We start from the raw sequence: 24,767 nt of genomic DNA, 5'->3' as shown, positions 1-24,767 counted from the left end.
TCAGGTGTGTTAGGTGTCAGGTGTGTTAAGTGTCAGGTGTGTCAGGTGTCAGGTGTGTTAGGTGTCAGGTGTGTTAGGTTTCACGTGTGTCAGGTGTGTTAGGTGTCAGGTGTGTTAGGTTTCAGGTGTGTCAGGTGTGTTAGGTGTCAGGTGTGTTAGGTGTCAGGTGTGTTAGGTGTCAGGTGTGTTAGGTGTCAGGTGTGTCAGGTGTGTTAGGTGTCAGGTGTGTTAGGTGTCAGGTGTGTTAAGTGTCAGGTGTGTTAGGTGTCAGGTGTGTTAGGTGTCAGGTGTGTTAGGTGTCAGGTGTGTTAGGTTTCACATGTGTCCAGGTGTGTTAGGTGTCAGGTGTGTTAGGTTTCAGGTGTGTCAGGTGTGTTAGGTGTCAGGTGTGTTAGATGTCAGGTGTGTTAGGTGTCAGGTGTGTTAGATTTCAGGTGTGTGAGGTGTGTTAGGTGTCAGGTGTGTTAGGTGTCAGGTGTGTTACGTGTCAGGTGTGTTAGGTGTCAGGTGTCTTAGGTGTCAGGTGTGTTAGGTGTCAGGTGTGTTAGATTTCAGGTGTGTCAGGTGTGTCAGGTGTGTTAGGTGTCAGGTATGTTAAGTGGCAGGTGTGTTAGGTGTCAGGTGTCTTAGGTGTCAGGTGTGTTAGGTGTCAGGTGTGTTAGGTGTCAGGTGTGTTAGGTGTCAGGTGTGTTAATTTTCAGGTGTGTTAGGTGTCAGGTGTGTTAGGTGTCAGGTATGTTAAGTGTCAGTTGTGTCAGGTGTCAGGTGTGTTAGGTGTCAGGTGTGTTAGGTTTCACGTGTGTCAGGTGTGTTAGGTGTCAGGTGTGTTAGGTTTCAGGTGTGTCAGGTGTGTTAGGTGTCAGGTGTGTTAGGTGTCAGGTGTGTTAGGTGTCAGGTGTGTTAGGTGTCAGGTGTGTTAGATTTCAGGTGTGTCAGGTGTGTTAGGTGTCAGGTGTGTTAGGTGTCAGGTGTGTTAAGTGTCAGGTGTGTTAGGTGTCAGGTGTGTTAGGTGTCAGGTGTGTTAGGTGTCAGGTGTGTTAGGTTTCACGTGTGTCAGGTGTGTTAGGTGTCAGGTGTGTTAGGTTTCAGGTGTGTTAGGTGTGTTAGGTGTCAGGTGTGTTAGGTGTCAGGTGTGTTAGGTGTCAGGTGTGTTAGGTGTCAGGTGTGTTAGATTTCAGGTGTGTCAGGTGTGTTAGGTGTCAGGTGTGTTAGGTGTCAGGTGTGTTACGTGTCAGGTGTGTTAGGTGTCAGGTGTCTTAGGTGTCAGGTGTGTTAGGTGTCAGGTGTGTTAGGTGTCAGGTGTGTTAGGTGTCAGGTGTGTTAGGTGTCAGGTGTGTTAGGTGTCAGGTGTGTTAGGTGTCAGGTGTGTCAGGTGTGTTAGGTGTCAGGTGTGTTAGGTGTCAGGTGTGTTAGGTTTCAGGTGTGTCAGGTGTGTTAGGTGTCAGGTGTGTTAGGTGTCAGGTGTGTTAAGTGTCAGGTGTGTTAGGTGTCAGGTGTGTTAGGTGTCAGGTGTGTTAGGTGTCAGGTGTGTCAGGTGTGTTAGGTGTACATGATAGACTCCATGCCAATGTAATAAGAGGGATTCTAATGATGCAACTCTTTCTTTTCTTCTTTGTTCTTTTGCTTCTTCTTCCAGAGGTCAACGACAATATTCCAGGTAACTTTTCAGAGGAAAACCATCTCCTCTTAGAAATATAAGTAAAAATCATTGAACACTTGTTATATACAAATGTAGGATCTTAATTTGAGCCAGTTTGCTACAGCAGGAAAATTATCCCTGAGAAACAGGACATGTGAATTATTTTATGGATTATTATTAATGGACATTTTTGTATGGGTTGATAAATCAAGTCTGAAATATTTAAGTGGAACTTGCAAACTTCAGAACCCTTTTTAAATCTCTAATACACTAGACATTTTTTATTTTATTTCCTGCATTGCCGTTGTCAATCAAACGAAGATCCTACATATATCTGTACATGGTACTAATTTTAGGATGGAAGATAGTTTTTGGCAGTCGTGTTGTTATAACCTAAGTACTCCTACAAAGATGTGTCTGTCCTACTACATAGCTACTTCTTAAGTTCAGCTATTTCAGAATGCTACATAAGCTGTGGGAAGCTTGTTTGTCTGTCAGGGCTCCCGAGTGGTGTAGAGGCCTAAGGCACTGAATCTCACCACAGACCCTGGTTTGATTCCAGGCTGTATCACAATCGGCTGTGTTTGGGAGTCCCATAGGGCGGTGCACAATTGGCCCAGCGTCGTCCGGGATAGGGTTTGGCTGGGGTAGACTGTCATTGTAAATAAGAATTTGTTCTTAACTGACTTGCCAGGTTAAATAAATGCTATACTCTCTCTCATGGGAAAATATGGGCCATCACAATACTGTACCTACAGTGTATTGAAAAATAGGTTCTGAAGTGTTTTCTCTTTCTTTTTTCTCTATCTTTCTCTTATTCAATCGTTCCCTAAAGGATTTTCACATATGATGATGGCGGAGCAAGGTAGGCCTCTCTCTTCTTTTCTCACCATCATTTGTTTCAGCGTGGTTGTGTGTTTTTTGTGATGTTTCGAAGATGTTCTCTTCAGATGACAAATGCAAATTTTCCACTATATGTGATGTTAATAACAATGTTACACCATCACTTCAATGTTACAGCGTTAAATCAATGTTACAGTGTTCCATCAATGTTCCATCAATGTTACAGCGTTACATCAATGTTACAGTGTTCCATCAATGTTAGTGTTCCTTCAATGTTCCATCAATGTTCCATCAATGTTACAGTGCTACATGCAAATTAGTGTTCCATCAATGTTACAGTGTTCCATCAATGTTAGTGTTCCATCAATGTTCCATCAATGTTACAGTGTTCCATCAATGTTCCATCAATGTTCCATCAATGTTCCATCAATGTTACAGTGTTCCATCAATGTTCCATAAATGCTCCATCAATGTTCCATCAATGTTCCATCAATGTTACAGTGTTCCATCAATGTTACAGTGTTCCATCAATGTTACAGTGTTCCATCAATGTTACAGTGTTCCATCAATGTTACAGTGTTCCATCAATGTTACAATGTTCCATCAATGTTCCATCAATGTTACAGCAATGTTAGTGTTACGTCAATGTTACATCAATGTTACAGCGTTACATCAATGTTCCATCAATGTTACAGCAATGTTAGTGTTACGTCAATGTTACATCAATGTTACAGTGTTCAATCAATGTTCCATCAATGTTCCATCAATGTTAGTGTTACAGTACATCAATGTTACATCAATGTTACAGTGTTACAGTACATCAATGTTACATCAATGTTACAGTGTTACAGTACACCAATGTTAGTGTTACAGTACATCAATGTTACAGTGCATCAATGTCACATCAATGTTAGTGTTACAGTACATCAATGTTACATCAACATTACAGTGTTACATAAATGTTACAGTGTTACAGTACATCAATGTTACATCAATGTTACAGTGTTACATCAGTGTTACAGTGTTGCAGTACATCAATGTTACATCAAATCAATCAAATCAAATTTATTTTTATATAGCCCTTCGTACATCAGCTGATATTCTCAAAATGCTGTACAGAAACCCAGCCTAAAACCCCAAACAGCAAGCAAAGCATGTGAAAGAAGCACGGTGGCTAGGAAAAACTCCCTAGGAAAAACTCCCTAGAAAGGCCAAAAACCTAGGAAGAAACCTAGAGAGGAACCAGGCTATGAGGGGTGGCCAGTCCTCTTCTGGCTGTGCAGGGTGGATATTATAACAGAACATGGTCAAAATGTTAAAATGTTAAAATGTTCATAAATGACCAGCATGGTCAAATAATAATAATCATAGTAGTTGTCGAGGGTGCAACAAGCACGTCCGGTGAACAGGTCAGGGTTCCATAGCCGCAGGCAGAACAGTTGAAACTGGAGCAGCAGCACGGCCAGGTGGACTGGGGACAGCAAGGAGTCATCATACCAGGTAGTCCTGAGGCATGGTCCTAGGGCTCAGGTCCTCCGAGCGAAAGACAGAAAGAGAGAAAGAGAGAATTAGAGAGAGCATATTTAAATACACACAGGACACCGGATAAGACAAGAGAAATACTCCAGATGTAACAGACTGACCCTAGCCCCCCGACACATAAACTACTGCAGCATAAATACTGGAGGCTGAGACAGGAGGGATCAGAAGACACTGTGGCCCCATCCGATGATACCCCGGACAGGGCCAAACAGGCAGGATATAACCCCACCCACTTTGCCAAAGCACAGCCCCCACACCACTAGAGGGATGTCTCCAACCACCAACTTACCGTCCTAAGACAAGGCCGAGTATAGCCCATAACGATCTCCGCCATGGCACAACCCAAGGGGGGCGCCAACCCAGACAGGAAGACCACGTCAGTGACTCAACCCACTCAAGTGACGCACCCCTCCCATGGACGGCATGGAAGAACACCAGTAGGCCAGTGACTCAGCCCCTGTAAAAGGGTTAGAGGCAGAGAATCCCAGTGGAAAGAGGGGAACCGGCAAGGCAGAGACAGCAAGGGCGGTTCGTTGCTCCAGCCTTTCCGTTCACCTTCACACTCCTGGGCCAGACTATACTTAATCATAGGACCTACTGAAGAGATAAGTCTTCAGTAAAGACTTAAAGGTTGAGACTGAGTCTGCGTCTCTCACATTGGTAGGCAGACCATTCCATAAAAATGGAGCTCTATAGGAGAAAGCCCTACCTCCAGCCGTTTGCTTAGAAATTCTAGGGACAATTAGGAGGCCTGCGTCTTGTGACCGTAGCGTACGTGTAGGTATGTACGGCAGGACCAAATCGGAAAGATAGGCAGGAGCAAGCCCATGTAATGCTTTGTAGGTTAGCAGTAAAACCTTGAAATCAGCCCTTGCCTTAACAGGAAGCCAGTGTAGGGAGGCTAGCACTGGAGTAATATGATCACATTTTTTGGTTCTAGTCAGGATTCTAGCAGCCGTATTTAGCACTAACTGAAGTTTATTTAGTGCTTTATCCGGGTAGCCGGAAAGTAGAGCATTGCAGTAGTCCAGCCTAGAAGTAACAAAAGCATGGATAAATTTTTCTGCGTCATTTTTGGACAGAAAATTTCTGATTTTTGCAATGTTACGTAGATGGAAAAAAGCTGTCCTTGAAACAGTCTTGATATGTTCTTCAAAAGAGAGATCAGGGTCCAGAGTAACGCCGAGGTCCTTCACAGTTTTATTTGAGACGACTGTACAACCATCCAGATTAATTGTCAGATTCAACAGAAGATCTCTTTGTTTCTTGGGACCTAGAACAAGCATCTCTGTTTTGTCCGAGTTTAAAAGTAGAAAGTTTGCAGCCATCCACTTCTTTATGTCTGAAACACAGGCTTCTAGCGAGGGCAATTTTGGGGCTTCACCATGTTTCATTGAAATGTACAGCTGTGTGTCGTCCGCATAGCAGTGAAATTTAACATTATGTTTTCGAATGACATCCCCAAGAGGTAAAATATATAGTGAAAACAATAGTGGTCCTAAAACGGAACCTTGAGGAACACCGAAATTTACAATTGATTTGTCAGAGGACAAACCATTCACAGAGACAAACTGATATCTTTCCGACAGATAAGATCTAAACCAGGCCAGAACTTGTCCATGTAGACCAATTTGGGTTTCCAATCTCTCCAAAAGAATGTGATGATCGATGGTATCAAAAGCGGCACTAAGATCTAGGAGCACGAGGACAGATGCAGAGCCTCGGTCTGACGTCATTAAAAGGTCATTTACCACCTTCACAAGTGCAGTCTCAGTGCTATGATGGGGTCTAAAACCAGACTGAAGCGTTTCGTATAGATTGTTTGTCTTCAGGAAGGCAGTGAGTTGCTGTGCAACAGCTTTTTCTAAAATTTTTGAGAGGAATGGAAGATTCGATATAGGCCGATAGTTTTTTATAATTTCTGGATCAAGATTCGGCTTTGTCAAGAGAGGCTTTATTACTGCCACTTTTAGTGAGCTTGGTACACATCCGGTGGATAGAGAGCCGTTTATTATGTTCAACATAGGAGGGCCAAGCACAGGAAGCAGCTCTTTCAGTAGTTTAGTTGGAATAGGGTCCAGTATGCAGCTTGAGGGTTTGGAGGCCATGATTATTTTCATCATTGCGTCAAGAGATATAGTACTAAAACACTTTAGTATCTCCCTTGATCCTAGGTCCTGGCAGAGTTGTGCAGACTCAGGACAATGGAGCTTTGGAGGAATACCCAGATTTAAAGAGGAGTCTGTAATTTGCTTTCTAATGATCATGATCTTTTCCTCAAAGTTCATAAATTTATTACTGCTGAAGTGAAAGCCATCCTCCATTTGCGAAGGCTGCTTTTTAGTTAGCTTTGCGACAGTATCAAAAAGAAATTTCGGATTGTTCTTATTTTCCTCAATTAAGTTGGAAAAATAGGATGATCGAGCAGCAGTAAGGGCTCTTCGATACTGCACGGTACTGTCTTTCCAAGCTAGTCGGAAGACTTCCAGTTTGGTGTGGCGCCATTTCCGTTCCAATTTTCTGGAAGCTTGCTTCAGAGCTCGTGTATTTTCTGTATACCAGGGAGCTAGTTTCTTATGACAGATGTTTTTAGTTTTTAGGGGTGCAACTGCATCTAGGGTATTGCGCAAGGTTAAATTGAGTTCCTCGGTTAGGTGGTTAACTGATTTTTGTCCTCTGACGTCCTTGGGTAGGCAGAGGCAGTCTGGAAGGGCATCAAGGAATCTTTGGGTTGTCTGAGAATTTATAGCACGACTTTTAATGCTCACTGTTACATCAATGTTACATCAGTGTTACAGTGTTACAGTACATCAATGTTACATCAATGTTACAGTGTTCCATCAATGTTACAGTGTTACATCAATGTTAGTGTTCCATCAATGTTACAGTGTTACATCAACATTACAGCGTTCCATCAATGTTCCATCAATGTTCCATCAATGTTACAGCAATGTTACATCAATGTTACAGCGTTCCATCAATGTTACATCAATGTTACAGCAATGTTAGTGTTACGTCAATGTTACATCAATGTTAGTGTTCCATCAATGTTCCATCAATGTTAGTGTTACAGTACATCAATGTTACATCAATGTTACAGTGTTACAGTACATCAATGTTACATCAATGTTACAGTGTTACAGTACACCAATGTTAGTGTTACAGTACATCAATGTTACATCACTGTTACATCAATGTTACAGTGTTACATCAATGTTACAGTGTTGCAGTACATCAATGTTACATCAACGTTACAGTGTTACATCAATGTTAGTGTTACATCAATGTTACAGTGTTACATCAGTGTTACAGTGTTACATCAATGTTACATCAGTGTTACAGTGTTACTTCAGCGTTACAGTGTTTCATCATGTTACAGTGTTACATTAACAATAACAAAAGATGAAGAATTTGCCATCTAAGGTGCAAACTGACTGAAATATTTGTTTTTCCACATGCAGACTTTATCTTAAACCTAGTGTACAGCATGATGTGTGTGTGTGTGTGTGTGTGTGTGTGTGTGTGTGTACTGTGTGAAGGACTGTGTGGTCTGTAGTGTGGTCTGATTATACTACACTGCCAAGTTGCTACTGTGTGTTGATTTTATTAATATAAATATATTAATGTATGTTTTGTACTCATCAAGCACTCTTCCACGTCAAACTATTCACTGTTGGTTTTCTCTCCTCCTCTTCCTCCTCTTCCTCCACTGTGGATACACAACCTCTTCTCTCCTCCTCCCCTAGCTAAAAGCAAAGGTACAGACCAGTCTTTCTTCATCCTCTCTTTAAGAAACCTTGGGCTAGATTGAGTGAGTGTCATGTCAAATACCGTATGTGTTTCTCTGTGTGTTAAAACAGGGCAAAGTGTTTTCACGCTTTTGTCTAAAACATTGATGTGTGTGTTAACAACGGTCTGGAGTCTAAAGTGAGACATTCCCCTAGTGTAGTGTTGTGAGTTTCTGTATTGTGTTTGCCTGTCTGTGTGTTTATCGGTTCCTGCCTAATGGAAGCTCAACAAGGGTGCTTGGATTAAGCAAGTTAATTAAATGAATGTTCATTTAAAGTTGTAAAACAGACAGAGGGCTGACTGAGTCTAAATGAGTGAAGGAGGCAGTGGAGCTGTAGATATGTTGTGTACTGGATTACTGAATTACAGATTGGGTTTGGGTTTTGGGAAGACTGGCTCTCAGTTTGATGACTATAGGCTGGGAGAGATTTGAATGATATTCAGGAATGATGTTTTCCCATGTTACCAGTTTCTCCTCCATTTTCTGAAGTGGATTATGTGGATTAGGATGTGATAATCTGCTATTGGTCAGTCTGTTTTCATATCTGAAGTACAATGTAGTGTCGGACCATAACAACTACTATGTATGACGTGGTGCTGCAGTATGATTTAATCCACTTCTCTTGTGAGATATAGAGGACAGGGAGGGGTAGAGAGAGGGGTGAGGATGGAGAGGACAGGGAGGGGTAGAGAGAGGGGTGAGGGTGGAGAGGACAGGGAGGGGTAGAGAGAGGGGTGAGGGTGGAGAGGACAGGGAGGGGTAGAGAGAGGGGTGAGGGTGGAGAGGACAGGGAGGGGTAGAGAGAGGGGTGAGGGTGGAGAGGACAGGGAGGGGTAGAGAGAGGGGTGAGGATGGAGAGGACAGGGAGGGGTAGAGAGAGGGGTGAGGATGGAGAGGACAGGGAGGGGTAGAGAGAGGGGTGAGGGTGGAGAGGACAGGGAGGGGTAGAGAGAGGGGTGAGGGTGGAGAGGACAGGGAGGGGTAGAGAGAGGGGTGAGGGTGGAGAGGACAGGGAGGGGTAGAGAGAGGGGTGAGGGGTGGAGAGGACAGGGAGAGGTAGAGAGAGGGGTGAGGGTGGAGAGGACAGGGAGGGGTAGAGAGAGGGGTGAGGGTGGAGAGGACAGGGAGGGGTAGAGAGAGGGGTGAGGATGGAGAGGACAGGGAGGGGTAGAGAGAGGGGTGAGGGTGGAGAGGACAGGGAGGGGTAGAGAGAGGGGTGAGGATGGAGAGGACAGGGAGGGGTAGAGAGAGGGGTGAGGATGGAGAGGACAGGGAGGGGTAGAGAGAGGGGTGAGGATTGAGAGGACAGGGAGGGGTAGAGAGAAGGGTGAGGATGGAGAGGACAGGGAGGGGTAGAGAGAGGGGTGAGGATGGAGAGGACAGGGAGGGGTAGAGAGAGGGGTGAGGATGGAGAGGACAGGGAGGGGTAGACAGAGGGGTGAGGATGGAGAGGACAGGGAGGGGTAGAGAGAGGGGTGAGGATGGAGAGGACAGGGAGGGGTAGAGAGAGGGGTGAGGGTGGAGAGGACAGGGAGGGGTAGAGAGAGGGGGGAGGATGGAGAGGACAGGGAGGGGTAGAGAGAGGGGTGAGGGTGGAGAGGACAGGGAGGGGTAGAGAGAGGGGTGAGGGTGGAGAGGACAGGGAGGGGTAGAGAGAGGGGGAGGATGGAGAGGACAGGGAGGGGTAGAGAGAGGGGTGAGGATGGAGAGGACAGGGAGGGGTAGAGAGAGGGGTGAGGATGGAGAGGACAGGGAGGGGTAGAGAGAGGGGTGAGGATGGAGAGGACAGGGAGGGGTAGAGAGAGGGGTGAGGATGGAGAGGACAGGGAGGGGTAGAGAGAGGGGTGAGGGTGGAGAGGACAGGGAGGGGTAGAGAGAGGGGTGAGGGTGGAGAGGACAGGGAGGGGTAGAGAGAGGGGTGAGGGTGGAGAGGACAGGGAGGGGTAGAGAGAGGGGTGAGGGTGGAGAGGACAGGGAGAGGTAGAGAGAGGGGTGAGGGTGGAGAGGACAGGGAGGGGTAGAGAGAGGGGTGAGGGTGGAGAGGACAGGGAGGGGTAGAGAGAGGGGTGAGGATGGAGAGGACAGGGAGGGGTAGAGAGAGGGGTGAGGGTGGAGAGGACAGGGAGGGGTAGAGAGAGGGGTGAGGATGGAGAGGACAGGGAGGGGTAGAGAGAGGGGTGAGGATGGAGAGGACAGGGAGGGGTAGAGAGAGGGGTGAGGATGGAGAGGACAGGGAGGGGTAGAGAGAGGGGTGAGGATGGAGAGGACAGGGAGGGGTAGAGAGAGGGGTGAGGATGGAGAGGACAGGGAGGGGTAGAGAGAGGGGTGAGGATGGAGAGGACAGGGAGGGGTAGAGAGAGGGGTGAGGATGGAGAGGACAGGGAGGGGTAGAGAGAGGGTTAGTTTAAGAGAGAAGTTAGGGATATAGAGTGACATGGAGGGGAGAGAGATGAAGGGGGAGAGCGAGAGAGAGGAAGGGGGAGAGCGAGAGAGAGGAAGGGGGAGAGCGAGAGAGCGAGAGAGTTCTATTTTTAGTTTGTCACTGGAGTATTGTGGCACACACACACACACACACACACACACACACACACACACACACACACACACACACACACACACACACACACACACACACAGATTTAGTCATGGTCTGGGATTGGGACTGCCTTGGGGAGAACCCCACTGGGACAAGTCCTGGCTGTGTCTGGCTCTCTGAATGGCTGCCTGCCTGGTTTTCAAACCAGCCTGTATGTTCACACCATAGTGACTGCTTTACAGTGAGAGACTGATGAACCAGAGGAACGTGAAGCGCTAGCTGTCTCTGTTCTGCTCTGACCGACTTTACTGTAATAGCCCACAGCTCCCTGGACATTCACAAGGGATAAAATTAGCATGAAAGCAGAGAAATGCCCAGCTGTCACGTTATCAATTAAAACGCGGTGTCACTGTCTTTAAGGGAAACCAGACTGTGAAGTCAGTTCGGTAGAATGCTATTGATCTACAATAATAAGCAATACTCTTTCCTTCCCAATGAAGTAAAGAGCAATACTCTTCTCTTCCCGTCCCTAACCCAAAAGGAAACCCAGAGACTAAGCCCCAGTGTTTTATCAACATCTTCCCCCTGTACTGACTGGTTCCCTCTCTCCTTCCCTCCTCCTCTTCTCTCTCTCCTTCCCTTCTCTCTCTCCTTCCCTACTCCTCTTCTCTCTCTCCTTCCCTCCTCCTCCTCTCTCTCTCCTTCCCTCCTCCTCCTCTCTCTCTCCTTCCCTCCTCCTCCTCTCTCTCTCCTTCCCTCCTCCTCCTCTCTCTCTCCTTCCCTCCTCTTCCTCTCTCTCTCCTTCCCTCCTCTTCCTCTCTCCTTCCCTACTCAGCTTCCCTACTCCTCCTCTCTCTCCTTCCCTCCTCCTCCTCTCTCTCTCTCTCTCCTTACCTTCTCATCTTCCCTACTCCTCCTGTCTCCCCTTCCCTACTCATCTTTCCTCCTCCTCCTTCCCTCTCTCCTTCTCTCTCTCCTTCCTTACTCCTCCTCCTCATAACCTCTCTCCTTCCCTTTTCCTTCTTCTCCTCCTTCTTACCTCTCTCCTTCCCTCCTCTTCATCCTTCTATGCTTCCCGCAATTCTCCTGTCTGTCTTACTTCCTGCTTCCTGTGTTTAATCTCTCGACGAAAAGGCAGGCATTATTACCCATCAGCCCCCCAGTCGGTTCCTGTTAAGCAGACAGGATCTCCATTCCGGCTCTATTTGCATCCAACAGAGGATACAGGAAGACACAGACGGAATCACAGAGGGAGGGAGAGAGAGAGAGAGTGCAGCAACCGGCCTCACCCTACTAGAATCTGAAGTCAAATGTCTACTGTTTGTTAACCTCTATGGGCTAGGTGGGACGCTTGCGTCCCACCTACGTAACAGCCACTGCCAGCCTGTGGCGCGATTTTCAAAACCTTAAAAATCCTATTACTTCAATTTCTCAAACATATGACTATTTTACAGCCATTTAAAGACAAGACTCTCGTTAATCTAACCACACTGTCCGATTTCAAAAAGGCTTTACAACGAAAGCAAAACATTAGATTATGTCAGCAGAGTACCAAGCCAGAAATAATCAGACACCCATTTTTCAAGCCAGCATATAATGTCACCAAAACCCAGAAGACAGCTAAATGCAGCACTCACCTTTGATGATCTTCATCAGATGACAACCCTAGGACATTATGTTATACAATACATGCATGTTTTGTTCAATCAAGTTCATATTTATATCAAAAAACAGCTTTTTACATTAGCATGTGACGTTCAGAACTAGCATACCCCCCGCAAACTTCCGGGGAATTCGCTAACATTTTACTAAATTACTCACGATAAACGTTCACAAAAAGTATAACAATTATTTTAAGAATTATAGATACAGACCTCCTCTATGCACTCGATATGTCCGATTCTAAAATAGCTTTTTGGTGAAAGCACATTTTGCAATATTCTAAGTACATAGCCCAGGCATCACGGGCTCGCTATTTAGACACCCGGCAAGTTTAGCACTCACCATAATAATATTTACTATTATAAAAGTTTGATTACCTTTTGTTGTCTTCGTCAGATTGCACACCCAGGACTGCTACTTCAATAACAAATGTTGGTTTGGTCCAAAATAATCCATCGTTATATCCGAATAGCGGCGTTTTGTTCGTGCGTTCCAGACACTATCCGAAATAGTAAAGAAGTGTCGCGCGCATGGCGCAATTCGTGACAATAAAATTCTAAATATTCCATTACCGTACTTCGAAGCATGTCAACCGCTGTTTAAAATCAATTTTTACGACATTTTTCTCGTAGAAAAGCGATAATATTCCGACAGGGAATCTCCTTTTCGGCAAACAGAGGAAAAAATCCCAAAGGCGGGGGCGGTCGGGGTCACGCGCATAAGCCCAGTGTCCCTTGATCGGCCACTTGAGAAAGGCGATAATGTGTTTCAGCCTGGGGCTGGATTGACGACATTCTGTTTTTTCCCGGGCTCTGAGCGCCTATGGACGACGTGGGAAGTGTCACGTTAGAGCAGAGATCCTTAGTAAATGATAGAGATGGAAAAGAAGTTCAAGAAATGGTCAGACAGGCCACTTCCTGTAAAGGAATCTCTCAGGTTTTGACCTGCCATTTGAGTTCTGTTATACTCACAGACACCATTCAAACAGTTTTAGAAAATTTACGGTGTTTTCTATCCATATGTAATAAGTATATGCATATTCTAGTTACTGGGTAGGAGTGGTAACCAGATTAAATCGGGTATGTTTTTTATCCAGCCGTGTCAATACTGCCCCCTAGCCCTAACAGGCTAAGTATCTGGTGCTTCTGTCACCAACCAAGGAGGGCCTACAGCAGCACCTAGATCATCTGCAAAGATTCTGCCAGACCTGGGTCCTGACAGTAAATCTCTGTAAGACAAAAATAATGGCGTTCCAAAAAAGGTCCAGTTGCCAGGACCACAAATACAAATTCCATCTAGAAACCATTGTCCTAGGGCACACAAAAACCTATACATACCTCGGCCTAAACATCAGCACCACAGATAAATTCCACAAAGCTGTGAACGATCTGAAAGACAAGGCAAGAATGGCCTTCTATGCCATCAAAAGGAACATAAAATTCATCAAACCAATTAGGATCTGGCTAAAAATACTTGAATCCGTTATAGACCACAATGCCCTTTATGGTTGTGAGGTCTGGGGTCCGCTCACAAACAAAGAATTCACAAAATGGGACAAAAAACAAATTGAGACTCTGCATGCAGAGTTCTGCAAAAATATCCTCCGTATACAACGTAAAGCACCAAATAATGCATGCAGAGCAGAATTAGGCCACTTCCCGCTAATTATCAAAATCCAGAAAAGAGACGTTAAATTCTACAACCACCTAAAAGGAGGCGGTTCACAAACCTTGCATAACAAAGCCATCACCTACAGAGAGATGAATTTGGAGAAGAGTCCCTTAAGCAAGCTGGTCCTGGGGCTCTGTTCACAAACACAAACAGACCCCACAGAGCCCCAGGACAGCAACACAATTAGACCCAAATCATGAGAAATCAAAAAGACAAACAGACAGACAGACAGACAGACAGACAGACAGACAGACAGACAGACAGACAGACAGACAGACAGACAGACAGACAGACAGACAGACAGACAGACAGACAGACAGACAGACAGACAGACAGACAGACAGACAGACAGACAGACAGACAGACAGACAGACAGACAGACAGAGAGACTCGTCTGGAGTCATTCTATCACATTGCTCTCTACGTAATTCTCTCAAGGTTTTTTTCTCTCTCCTCTTCCCCCTCCATTATCTCCCATTCCCCTCCACTCTCTCCTCTTCCACTCCACTCTCTCCTCTTCCTCCTCTCTCCATTTTTCATATTTCTCTCCCCTCTCTCCTCTTCCCCTCTCTTCTCTTCCCCTCCTCTTCCACCACTCTTTCCCCTTCCCCACCCCTCTCTCCTCTTCCTCTCACCTCTCTGCTCTTCCCCTCCATTCTCTCCTGTTCCCCTTCATTCTCTCCTCTTTCCCTCCACTCTCTCATCTTCCCCACCCCTCTCTCCTCTACCTCTCACCTCTCTCCTCTTCCCCTCCACTCTCTCCTCTTCCCCCCTCTCTCCATATTTCATCTTTCTCTCCCCTCTCTCCTCTTCCCCTCCTCTTCCACCACTCTTTCCTCTTCCCCACCCCTCTCTCCTCTTCCCCACCCCTCTCTCCTCTTCCCCACCCCTCTCTCCTCTTCCCCTCCACTCTCTCCTCTTCCCCTTCATTATCTCCTCTTCCCCTCCACTCTTTCCTCTTTCCCTCCACTCTCTCTTCCCCTCCACTCCCTCCTCTTCCCCTCCACTCCCTCCTCTTCCCCTCCACTCTCTCCTCTTCCCCTCCACTCTTTCCTCTTTCCCTCCACTCTCTCTTCCCCTCCACTCCCTCCTCTTCCCCTCCACTCTCTCCTCTTCCCCTTCACTCTTTCCTCTTTCCCTCCACTCTCTCTTCCCCTCCACTCCCTCCTCTTCCCCTCCACTCTCTCCTCTTCCCCTCCACTCTCTCCTCTTCCCCTCCACTCTCTCCTCTTCCCCTCCACTCTCTCCTCTTCCCCTCCACTCTTTCCTCTTTCCCTCCACTCTCTCTTCACCTCCACTCTCTCCTCTTCCCCTCCACTCTTTCATCTTTCCCTCCACTCTCTCTTCACCTCCACTCTCTCCTCTTCCCCTCCACTCTCTCCTCTTCCCCTCCACTCTCTCCTCTTCCCCTCCACTCTCTCCTCTTCCCCTCCACTCTCTCCTTTTCCCCTCCACTCTCTCCTCTTCCCCTCCACTCTCTCCTCTTCCCCTCCACTCTCTCCTCTTTCCCTCCACTCTCTCATCTTTCCCTCCACTCTCTCTTCCCCTCCACTCTCTCCTCTTCCCCTCCATTCTCTCATATTCACCTCCATTCTCTCTTCTTCCGCTCCACTCTCCTCTTCCTCTCACCTCTCCGTCCTCTCCCACCAGTCTTTTCTCTTCCACTCCTCTTCCCCAGCCCTCTATCCTCTTCCCCCCTTTTCTCCCTCTTCCCCTCCACTCTCTCCTCTTCCCCACCACTCTCTCCTCTTCCCCTCCACTCTCTCCTCTTCCCCCGTTTTCTCCCTCTTCCCCTCACCTCTCTGCTCTTCCCCTCCACTCTTTCCTTTTCCCCTCCATTATCTCCTCTTCCCCACCCCTCTCTCCTCTTCCCCCCTTTCTCCCTCTTCCCCACCACTCTCTCCTCTTCCTCTCACCTCTCCCTCCTCTCCCACCAGTCTTTTCTCTTCCACTCCTCTTCCCCAGCCCTCTATCCTCTTCCCCCCTTTTCTCCCTCTTCCCCTCCACTCTCTCCTCTTCCCCACCACTCTCTCCTCTTCCCCTCCACTCTCTCCTCTTCCCCTCCACTCTCTCTTCTTCCACTCACCTCTCCCTCCTCTTCCACCACTCTTTCCTCTTCCCCTCTCTCCCTATTTCTGTCTTTCTCTCCCCTCTCTCCTCTTCCCATCCTCTTCCACCACTCTTTCCTTTCCCCCCCTTTTCTCCCTCTTCCCACCCCTCTCTCCTCTTCCTCTCACCTCTCCCTTCTCTTCCACCACTCTTTCTTCTTCCCCCTCTCTCCGCTTCCCCCCTCTCTCCTCTTTTCTCCTCTCTACTCTTCCCCCTCTCGCCACTTCCCCACCCCTCTCTCCTCGTCCCCCTTCTCTCCTCTTCCCCTTTCTCTCCTCTTCCCCCTCTCTCCGCTTCCCGCTGTCCCCTCTTCTCCTCTTCTCCTCTTTTCTCCTCTCTCCTCTTCCCCCTCTCCCCACTTCCCCACCCCTCATCCCCCTTCTCTCCTCTTCCCCTCTCTCTCCTCTTCCCCCTCTCTCCACACCCCTCTCTCCTCTTCCCCTCTCTCTCCTCTTCCCCCTCTCTCCACACCCCTCTCTCCTCTTCCCCCTCTCTCCTCTTCCCCCCTCTTCCTCTTCTACCCTCTCTCCTCTTCCCTCCACTTTTCCTCTTCCCCCTCTCTCCTCTTCTCCCTCTCTCCACACCCCTCTCTCCTCTTCCCCTCTCTCTCCTCTTCCCCCTCTCTCCACACCCCTCTCTCCTCTTCCCCCCTCTCTCCTCTTCCCCCCTCTTCCTCTTCTACCCTCTCTCCTCTTCCCTCCACTTTTCCTCTTCCCCCCTCTCTCCTCTTCCCCTCTTTCTCCTCTTCCCCCTGCTCTTCTTCCCCTCTCTCCTCTTCCCCCCTCTCTTCTCTTCCACCCTCTCTCCTCTCCCCCTCTTCTCTTTCCCCCTCTCTCCTCATCCCCCTCACACCACACGCCTCTCTCCTCTTTCCCCTCTCTCCACACCCCTCTCTCATCATCCCCCCTCTCTTCTCTTCCCCCTCTCTCCTCTTCCCCCTCTCTCCACACCCCTGTCTCCTCTTCCCCCTCTCTCCTCTTCCCCTCTTTCTCCTCTTCCCCCTGCTCTTCTTCCCCTCTCTCCTCTTCCCCCCTCTCTTCTCTTCCACCCTCTCTCCTCTCCCCCCTCTTCTCTTTCCCCCTCTCTCCTCATCCCCCTCACACCACACGCCTCTCTCCTCTTTCCCCTCTCTCCACACCCCTCTCTCATCATCCAATTGCAACTGAGACCCAAACTGGCAATTGTTTTATTATAAAACATATGGCACTTTATAATGTCCACTTATGTACATAAGATGCTGTACATAGTATTTTAACATATTAAAACAAAATAAGAGATACATAATATTTGTCCAGCCTTTGCTGCTATGCTGCGACCGTAATCAAAAATGTATTTAATAACTCCAAATATCGGAAATGTAGCTATATTTGTTGTAACTTTAAACTTAAAACAAGTTTTAAAATGTTTTTCCACTGCATGGATCACTGGTGCAGTTGAATGCAGAATTGCTGTGGAGCACTCAAAATGTATTAAAGTTGTGTAGCCAGCCTAAGCTATTGCTCAAATGTTGCTGTAACAGACCTACATGTTTCTTCTTTGCCTGGCATTTTGTTGCAGGTTTAGTTTTTTGGGGTTATTCATTGTCAAGCTTTAAAGACCGAAGCAAGACTGCAACATTTTAGTAGCCTAGCTCAGCCTGTGGCGTGTGTCTGTACACTTTCCCTAAGCTGTGAGTTGTAAACGGGACACACGAAGCAGTACAATTTAAGTTGAATTCACGGATGCGAGCGCAACAGGCTGTAATTTCATAAAGTAGATGAATTAACTGTTGACTCATTTATACTTGCTTGAATTTCCTATTTGGCCCACGGGCCTTTTGTATGACACGCGTGTGCTAGCAAATTAGCCACGTTAAGACTGACTTGTGATAATTGCCCTTTGCTTGTTTGATTGTATTAACATTAGTACAGTTGTCCATTTTTGTTCAAAATATTGGGTCATTGAAACTGAAACTGCATCTCGACTGGGTGGAAGCAGCAAACAATGTACCAGACCAGCTGTAATTTATAACCTGATAGCATTATATTTGGGACCCTTAAAGAAATGTATTGGTGAATTATATTAATCATGCATTGAACTGCATCCATCTATTCTGACAACAATGTCTTAGTGTCATGGAACGCTGAGTCAAATAGAACATATTTTAAAACCTGATAAAGTTGGTTTCGAAGTAATATGTGATATTTTTTACTGATATTATGATTGTCTGTTTGTTTCATATCTGCAAAGTATTTAAAACATTGTCAGTTCCACTTCATTGTGCTATAAAATGGTACCATGGTAAATATATGAATGAATGATTAAGTCGCTTTGGATAAATACCATATATTATTATTATTATATTACTTAAAGGCAATATGTCTGCATTGTGTAACCGGTGGTAACTCAATGATATCAGTGAATGTTCTGTTATCATAGCAGAGTGAAACTGGTAGTAGTGTGATTGTGGACAGTTGTCTTTTCTATGGTTGACTGACTGATGCTGTAATGTAGCCATGAGAGAGAGACAGATTACATTACTTTGGCCTCCATGTCTATGGCCCCTTAGGATGACAATGGCCCCCCATCCACAGGGCAAGAGTGGTCACTGAATGGTTTGATGAGCAGGAAAACGATGAAACCATATGCCATGGCCGTCTCAGTCACCAGATCTCAACCTAATTGAACACTTATGGGAGATTCTGGAGCGGCGCCTGAGACAGGGTTTTCCACCACCATTTAACAAAACACCAAATGATGGAATTTCTCATGGAAGAATGGTGTCGCATCCCTCCAATAGAATTCCAGACACCTGTCTACACTTGTAGACAGGCAGGGTAGAGAGGGGGCATAGAGACAGGCTGGGTAGAGAGGGGACATAGAAACAGGCAGGGTAGAGAGGGGACATAGAGACAGGCTGGGTAGAGAGGGGGCATAGAAACAGGCAGGGTAGAGAGGGGACATAGAGACAGGCTGGGTAGAGAGGGGGCATAGAGACAGGCTGGGTAGAGACGGGACATAGAGACAGGCTGGGTAGAGAGGGGGCATAGAGACAGGCTGGGTAGAGAGGGGACATAGAGACAGGCTGGGTAGAGAGGGGACATAGAGACAGGCTGGGTAGAGAGGGGACATAGAGACAGGCTGGGTAGAGAGGGGGCATAGAGACAGGCTGGGTAGAGACGGGACATAGAGACAGGCTGGGTAGAGACGGGACATAGAGACAGGCTGGGTAGAGAGGGGACATAGAGACAGGCTGGGTAGAGAGGGGACATAGAGACAGGCTGGGTAGAGAGGGGGCATAGAGACAGGCTGGGTAGAGACGGGACATAGAGACAGGCAGGGTAGAGAGGTGGCATAGAGACATGCTGGGTAGAGAGGGGACATAGAGACAGGCTGGGTAGAGAGGGGACATAGAGACAGGCAGGGTAGAGAGGTGGCATAGAGACATGCTGGGTAGAGAGGGGACATAGAGACATGCTGGGTAGAGAGGGGGCATAGAGACAGGCTGGGTAGAGACGGGACATAGAGACAGGCTGGGTAGAGAGGGGACATAGAGACAGGCTGGGTAGAGAGGGGACATAGAGACAGGCTGGGTAGAGAGGGGACATAGAGACAGGCTGGGTAGAGAGGGGACATAGAGACAGGCAGGGTAGAGAGGGGACATAGAGACAGGCTGGGTAGAGAGGGGACATAGAGACAGGCTGGGTAGAGAGGGGACATAGAGACAGGCTGGGTAGAGAGGGGACATAGAGACAGGCTGGGTAGAGAGGGGACATAGAGACAGGCAGGGTAGAGAGGGGACATAGAGACAGGCTGGGTAGAGACGGGACATAGAGACAGGCTGGGTAGAGAGGGGACATAGAGACAGGCTGGGTAGAGAGGGGACATAGAGACAGGCTGGGTAAAGAGGGGACATAGAGACAGGCTGGGTAGAGAGGGGACATAGAGACAGGCTGGGTAGAGAGGGGACATAGAGACAGGCTGGGTAAAGAGGGGACATAGAGACAGGCTGGGTAGAGAGGGGACATAGAGACAGGCTGGGTAGAGAGGGGACATAGAGACAGGCTGGGTAGAGGGGACTTTGAGAACTGTGGAGACAGACATTTATGCACCTCTGTGTGTGTGTGTGTGTGTGTGTGTGTGTGTGTGTGTGTGTGTGTGTGTGTGTGTGTGTGTGTATGAGTGTTTGCTGTGTGTGTGGTGAGGAGAGGAGAGGAGATAGACTGATCTTCTCAGGGGACAGAGATGAACTCACTCACTGGGTAATGAATTGCAGAGACATTATGCAAATTGTATGCTAATTATCTAATCATGTTTGATTGCATTAAGGAGGTGTCTCTTCTTGCTAACCTTGAGGAGACATTAATAATCAAATGCTGATCATTACTGGGTCTGAGACTCTCTCTTCTTGCTAACCTCTCTTCTCTCACACATGCACACGGACACACACACACACACTCATTGATTACAGCTCAGCATTCAACACCATAGGCCCCCCAAGCTCATCACTAAGCTAAGGACTCTGGGACTAAACACCTCCCTCTGCAACAGGATCCTGGACATCCTGACGGGCTGCCACCAGGTGTTGAGCGTAGGCAACAACACCTCCGCCATGCTGACCTTCAACACAGGGCCCACCTCCACATCAACGGGCCGAGAGCTTCAAGTTCCCCGGTGTCCACATCACTAAGGAATTAACGTGGTCCACACACACCAACACAGTTGTGAAGAGGGCATGACAGCGAATCTTCCCCTTACCTGCCTACCCAGACTCCTTGTGATGATAAACGCCACGCCCAGGGACGTTAGTTTCTTCTCCACAATAAGTCTGGATCTGAGTACATCCCTGACCCTACGCGAACACATTTGGGGCCATCTGATTGGTCCAGAAACTGATGTGTTTGGCCAGAGCCAGAAGTGACCATTTGAAAACATGTCCTTGGCTTTGATGCTCTGATTTGATGGAGACAATCCGATTGCTGACAACTGTACAATGCTCCTCGCGACCCTTATCATCACAAATTACGTCAGTGATGGCAATCTCAGACTAAAGTACATAGCGAACAACAGAGCAGCTGAATTTAGCGTGATTTGTCAGGCTACTCTTCCCCCACAGGAGGCTGAAAAGATTTGGGCCCTCAGAGGGTGGTGAGTACGACCCAGTACATCATTTTACCCCCGAGCCACGAAACTTCTTAACAAGACTTCTAAACTGCTAATCAAATGGCTACCTGCTGCTGCAACTTCCTCTCTCTCGCTCTCTCTCTCTCTCTCTCTCTGTCTCTCTGTCTCTCTCTCTCTCTCTCTCTGTCTGTCTCTCTCTCTCTCTCTCTCTGTCTCTCTCTCTCTCTGTCTCATTCTCTCTCTCTCTCTCTCTCTGTCTCTGTCTCTGTCTCTCTCTGTCTCTGTCTCTGTCTGTCTCTCTCTCTCTCTCTCTCTCGCATGCATTTTTTTTTCTTTAAATCTGCGTTGTTGAAAAAGGACCCTTAAATAAGCGTTTCACTGGTAGTCTACACCTGTTGTTAATAAAGCATGTGGTAAAAAAATAAGCCACGGTATTTGGATGGTGTTCCCATCGTATTTATCCGGGAGGGATAGACCGGCATCGCTGAGCAGAGCGGGTTTCTGTATGCGCCCATTGGGCTGGCTCGTTGGGTAGACTGGCTCTGGAGTATCCTTCGATACTGGGCTGCAACGTCCCTCGGGGGTGTTCGAGACGCTGCAGACTGTGGAGAACCTCTTCCACGGCCGTCCCCAGTTGAGCCAGCTAGTCATGGTGTTGACGTAGAAGGTACCCTTGTTCGTCGACCGTCTGAGAGATTTCCGACTTTCCTGCTGCTTCCATAGTTTGAGTTGGTAAGCAGGAAGCAGGAAGCAGGTGCAGGAAGCAGGTGTAACGTTTAATAAAACAACAAAACCAGTAACAAGAAAATTCCATAAGGCTACACGCCGGTAAACAAAAACAATACCAACTGGTGAGAAAACATAAGGGAGTGACACATAAAGGGGAGGTAATGATGAAGGTAATGAAGTCCAGGTGTGAATCATAATGATTAATATGTGCGTGTAATGATGAGTGCCAGGTGTGCGTAATGATGAATCCCAGGACCGGTGGTTAGTATTCCTGCGACGTCGGAGGGGAGGAGCAGGAGAAGATGTGACAGATTGCACTACCAACGTTTCTACATTTCACCTGGTGTATTCTGCTATTGTAACTCTCATCAGTAAATTGATGACCCAACTGAGTTCCTATTTTGTGTTTTTTACTTTTATATAGTTGGTCGGGGGCCCACTAACCACCACGGGGACCTACGCAAGGCACATAGTCTGTGTATAGGCAGAGGTAGCACTGCACACACGCTCACACACTCTGTGTGACAGAGAAGGACAGATAGGGACAGAGCTACAAATGGGGATAGAGAGTGACAGAGAGTGACAGAGAGTGACAACAGAGAGGGACAGAGAGGGACAGAGAGGGACAGATGGGGACAGAGAGTGACAGATGGGGACAGATGGGGACAGATGGCGACAGACGGGGACAGATGGGGACAGATGGGGACAGAGAGTGACAGATGGGGACAGAGAGTAACAGATGGGGACAGAGAGTGACAGACGGGGACAGAGTGACAGATGGGGACAGATGGGGACAGATAGTGACAGACGGGGACAGAGAGTAACAGATGGGGACAGAGAGTGACAGACGGGGACAGAGAGTGACAGATGGGGACAGATAGTGACAGATGGGACAGAGAGTGACAGATGGGGACAGTTAGGGACTGATAGGGACAGATAGGGACAATTATGACAGATGGGGACAGATCGTGACAGATGGAGACAGAGTGACAGATAGGGACAGAGTTACAAATGGGGACAGAGAGGGACATATAGGGACAGAGAGGGACATATTGGGACAGAGAGGGACAGATTGTGACAGATGGGGACAGAGAGTGACTGATGGGGACAGAGAGTGACAGGTGGGGACAGATAGGGACAGAGAGGGTAATATAGGGACTGGGAAGGTGTGTATGTGTGTACGTAGTGTATGTGTGCCTGGGTGTGAATGCGTGTGTATTTAGTGTGGGTGTGTATGTAGTGTGGGTGTGTACGTGTGTGTGTGTGTGTGCGTGTATGTGTGTGTGTGTCAGGGGGGCTCTCAGATCTTAGTAAAACAGGTGTTTGTGTATTACAGCTTCGTATTTGTCCAGGATTGCTCTATGTTTGAGCTGGACTTCCAGACCAGACCCAGGGGAGATTGGGAAGGGAAAAGGTCAATCATCTCCTATTGACTCTCCTTCAATATTACCTGGCCTTATTTCACAGGGACATTACATGGGATTATTACCTTGAGTCAGGGAGCCCCAACTTGTCACTTACAACAGAGTTTTTGCGGATTACATTTTGGAGAGTGAGTCCTTTCCCACCTTCCTCCACATTTGTCACTTTTCTGAATCTTTGATTATTCAAATACAGAGTGTTTTTCAGCTGTTCATTGGACCCTGTCTGGCACAGTGTGTGTGTGTGTTTGTGTGTGTGTTCGTGTGTGTGTTGTCCCTCTTGGGGCTGTCTGATGCTGCTCCGCTGGTGTGTGTGACAGGAAGGTGACAAGCGACTTGTGTGTGAGACACTGATAATGAAATGGTTATCTTGGCATTTGGACGGTAGGTAATTCCATTTACTCCCGTAATCCTTCAGTAGATGTGTCTCTGTCAGCCAACCAGCAGGCAGACACATCCCCTGTGACGGTGATGCCATCCTGCATCTCTTGGCCCCCTTTTCTCTCTCTCTCTCTCACTCTCTCACTCTGTGTCTCTCTGTCTCTCTCTCTCTCTCTCTCTCTCTCTCTCACTCTGTGTCTCTCTCTCTCTCTCTCTCTCACTCTGTGTCTCTCTGTCTCTCTGTCTCTCTCTCTCTCTCACTCTGTGTCTCTCTGTCTCTCTCTCTCTCACTCTGTGTCTCTGTCTCTCTCTCTCTCACTCTGTGTCTCTCTGTCTCTCTCTCTCTCTCTCTCTCTCTCACTCTGTGTCTCTGTCTCTGTCTCTTTCTCTCTCTCTCTCTCTCTCTCTCTCTCTCTCTCTCTCTCTCTCTCTCTCACTCTGTGTATCTCTGTCTCTCTCTCTCTCTCTCTCACTCTGTGTCTCTGTCTCTCTCTCTCTCTCTCTCTCTCTCTCTCACTCTGTGTCTCTCTTTCTCTCTCTCTCTCTCTCACTCTCTCTCGTTGATTTTCCTGATAGTTTTTGCTGATCTTCATAACCTAAAGCACATAATATAAAATGTAACTTAAAGTCAGTCTGAGTTGAGTTAATCCATACTGATTAAATCAGGAAGTCCCCTCACTGCTTAGATCACACACATAATTCACTTCTCCTGTGTCATCACATCAAGTGCTGTTGTCCTGTTGTGCTGTTGTTCTGTTGTCCTGTTGTGCTGTTGTCACATTGTGTGTGTGTGTGTGTGTGTGTGTGTGTGTGTGTGTGTGTGCGCGTGTGTGTGTGTGCATGAGAGTGTTTGTGATAGTGTGTGTGTGTGTGTGTGTGTGTGATAGTGTGTGTGTGTTTGGATTTTTTCGTTATTTAGCCCTCCGAAAAGGCTCACCAGGAAGCCTAAATACAACAAATAATGACAATATATTATTCAGATATATTATAATAATATATTATTCAAGTAATATAATAATAATGTAAATAATGAAAATCAAACAGCCTGCAACACCATCAAAGATGTGGCAAATCTGGCTTAAAACAGCACTGACTACATCACCCAGAATGCCCAGCGCCAGAGGAGCATGCGCACAGTGACTCTGCCGTCACAGGTTGCTATGGACACTGTCACAGGACACAGAACCCATGCCACCACATGCCTCGTCCAAAGGATTTACACACAAACGTAACATAATGCGGCACTCCACCATGGATCACCGAACCAAACCACCGCTGTCACCACCGCCACCAGAAACCAGTAGAGTGCTCCGAACAATCAGCACAATGCAAATGGCTGAT

The 24,767-nt window shown here is 47.4% G+C and overlaps 1 protein-coding gene across 4 annotated transcripts in view; it reads left to right on the top strand.

Moving 5' to 3' along the window:
• The window catches only part of LOC106611370 (neurexin-3a), an 825,193-nt gene that overhangs the window by 51,124 nt on the left and 749,302 nt on the right, over positions 1-24,767 (top strand). For all 4 annotated transcript variants that reach the window (XM_045723683.1, XM_045723684.1, XM_045723681.1 and 1 more), the window contains exons 3-5: positions 1,637-1,657; positions 2,475-2,504; positions 7,771-7,782. In XM_045723683.1, coding sequence (XP_045579639.1) covers positions 1,637-1,657; positions 2,475-2,504; positions 7,771-7,782 — 63 coding nt within the window. The remainder of the gene's footprint in view (positions 1-1,636; positions 1,658-2,474; positions 2,505-7,770; positions 7,783-24,767) is intronic.

Source organism: Salmo salar, chromosome ssa09 (genome assembly GCF_905237065.1).
Source record: "Salmo salar chromosome ssa09, Ssal_v3.1, whole genome shotgun sequence".
Taxonomy (NCBI): Eukaryota; Metazoa; Chordata; class Actinopteri; order Salmoniformes; family Salmonidae; genus Salmo; species Salmo salar.
This window is presented reverse-complemented; position numbering and strand designations above follow the sequence as displayed.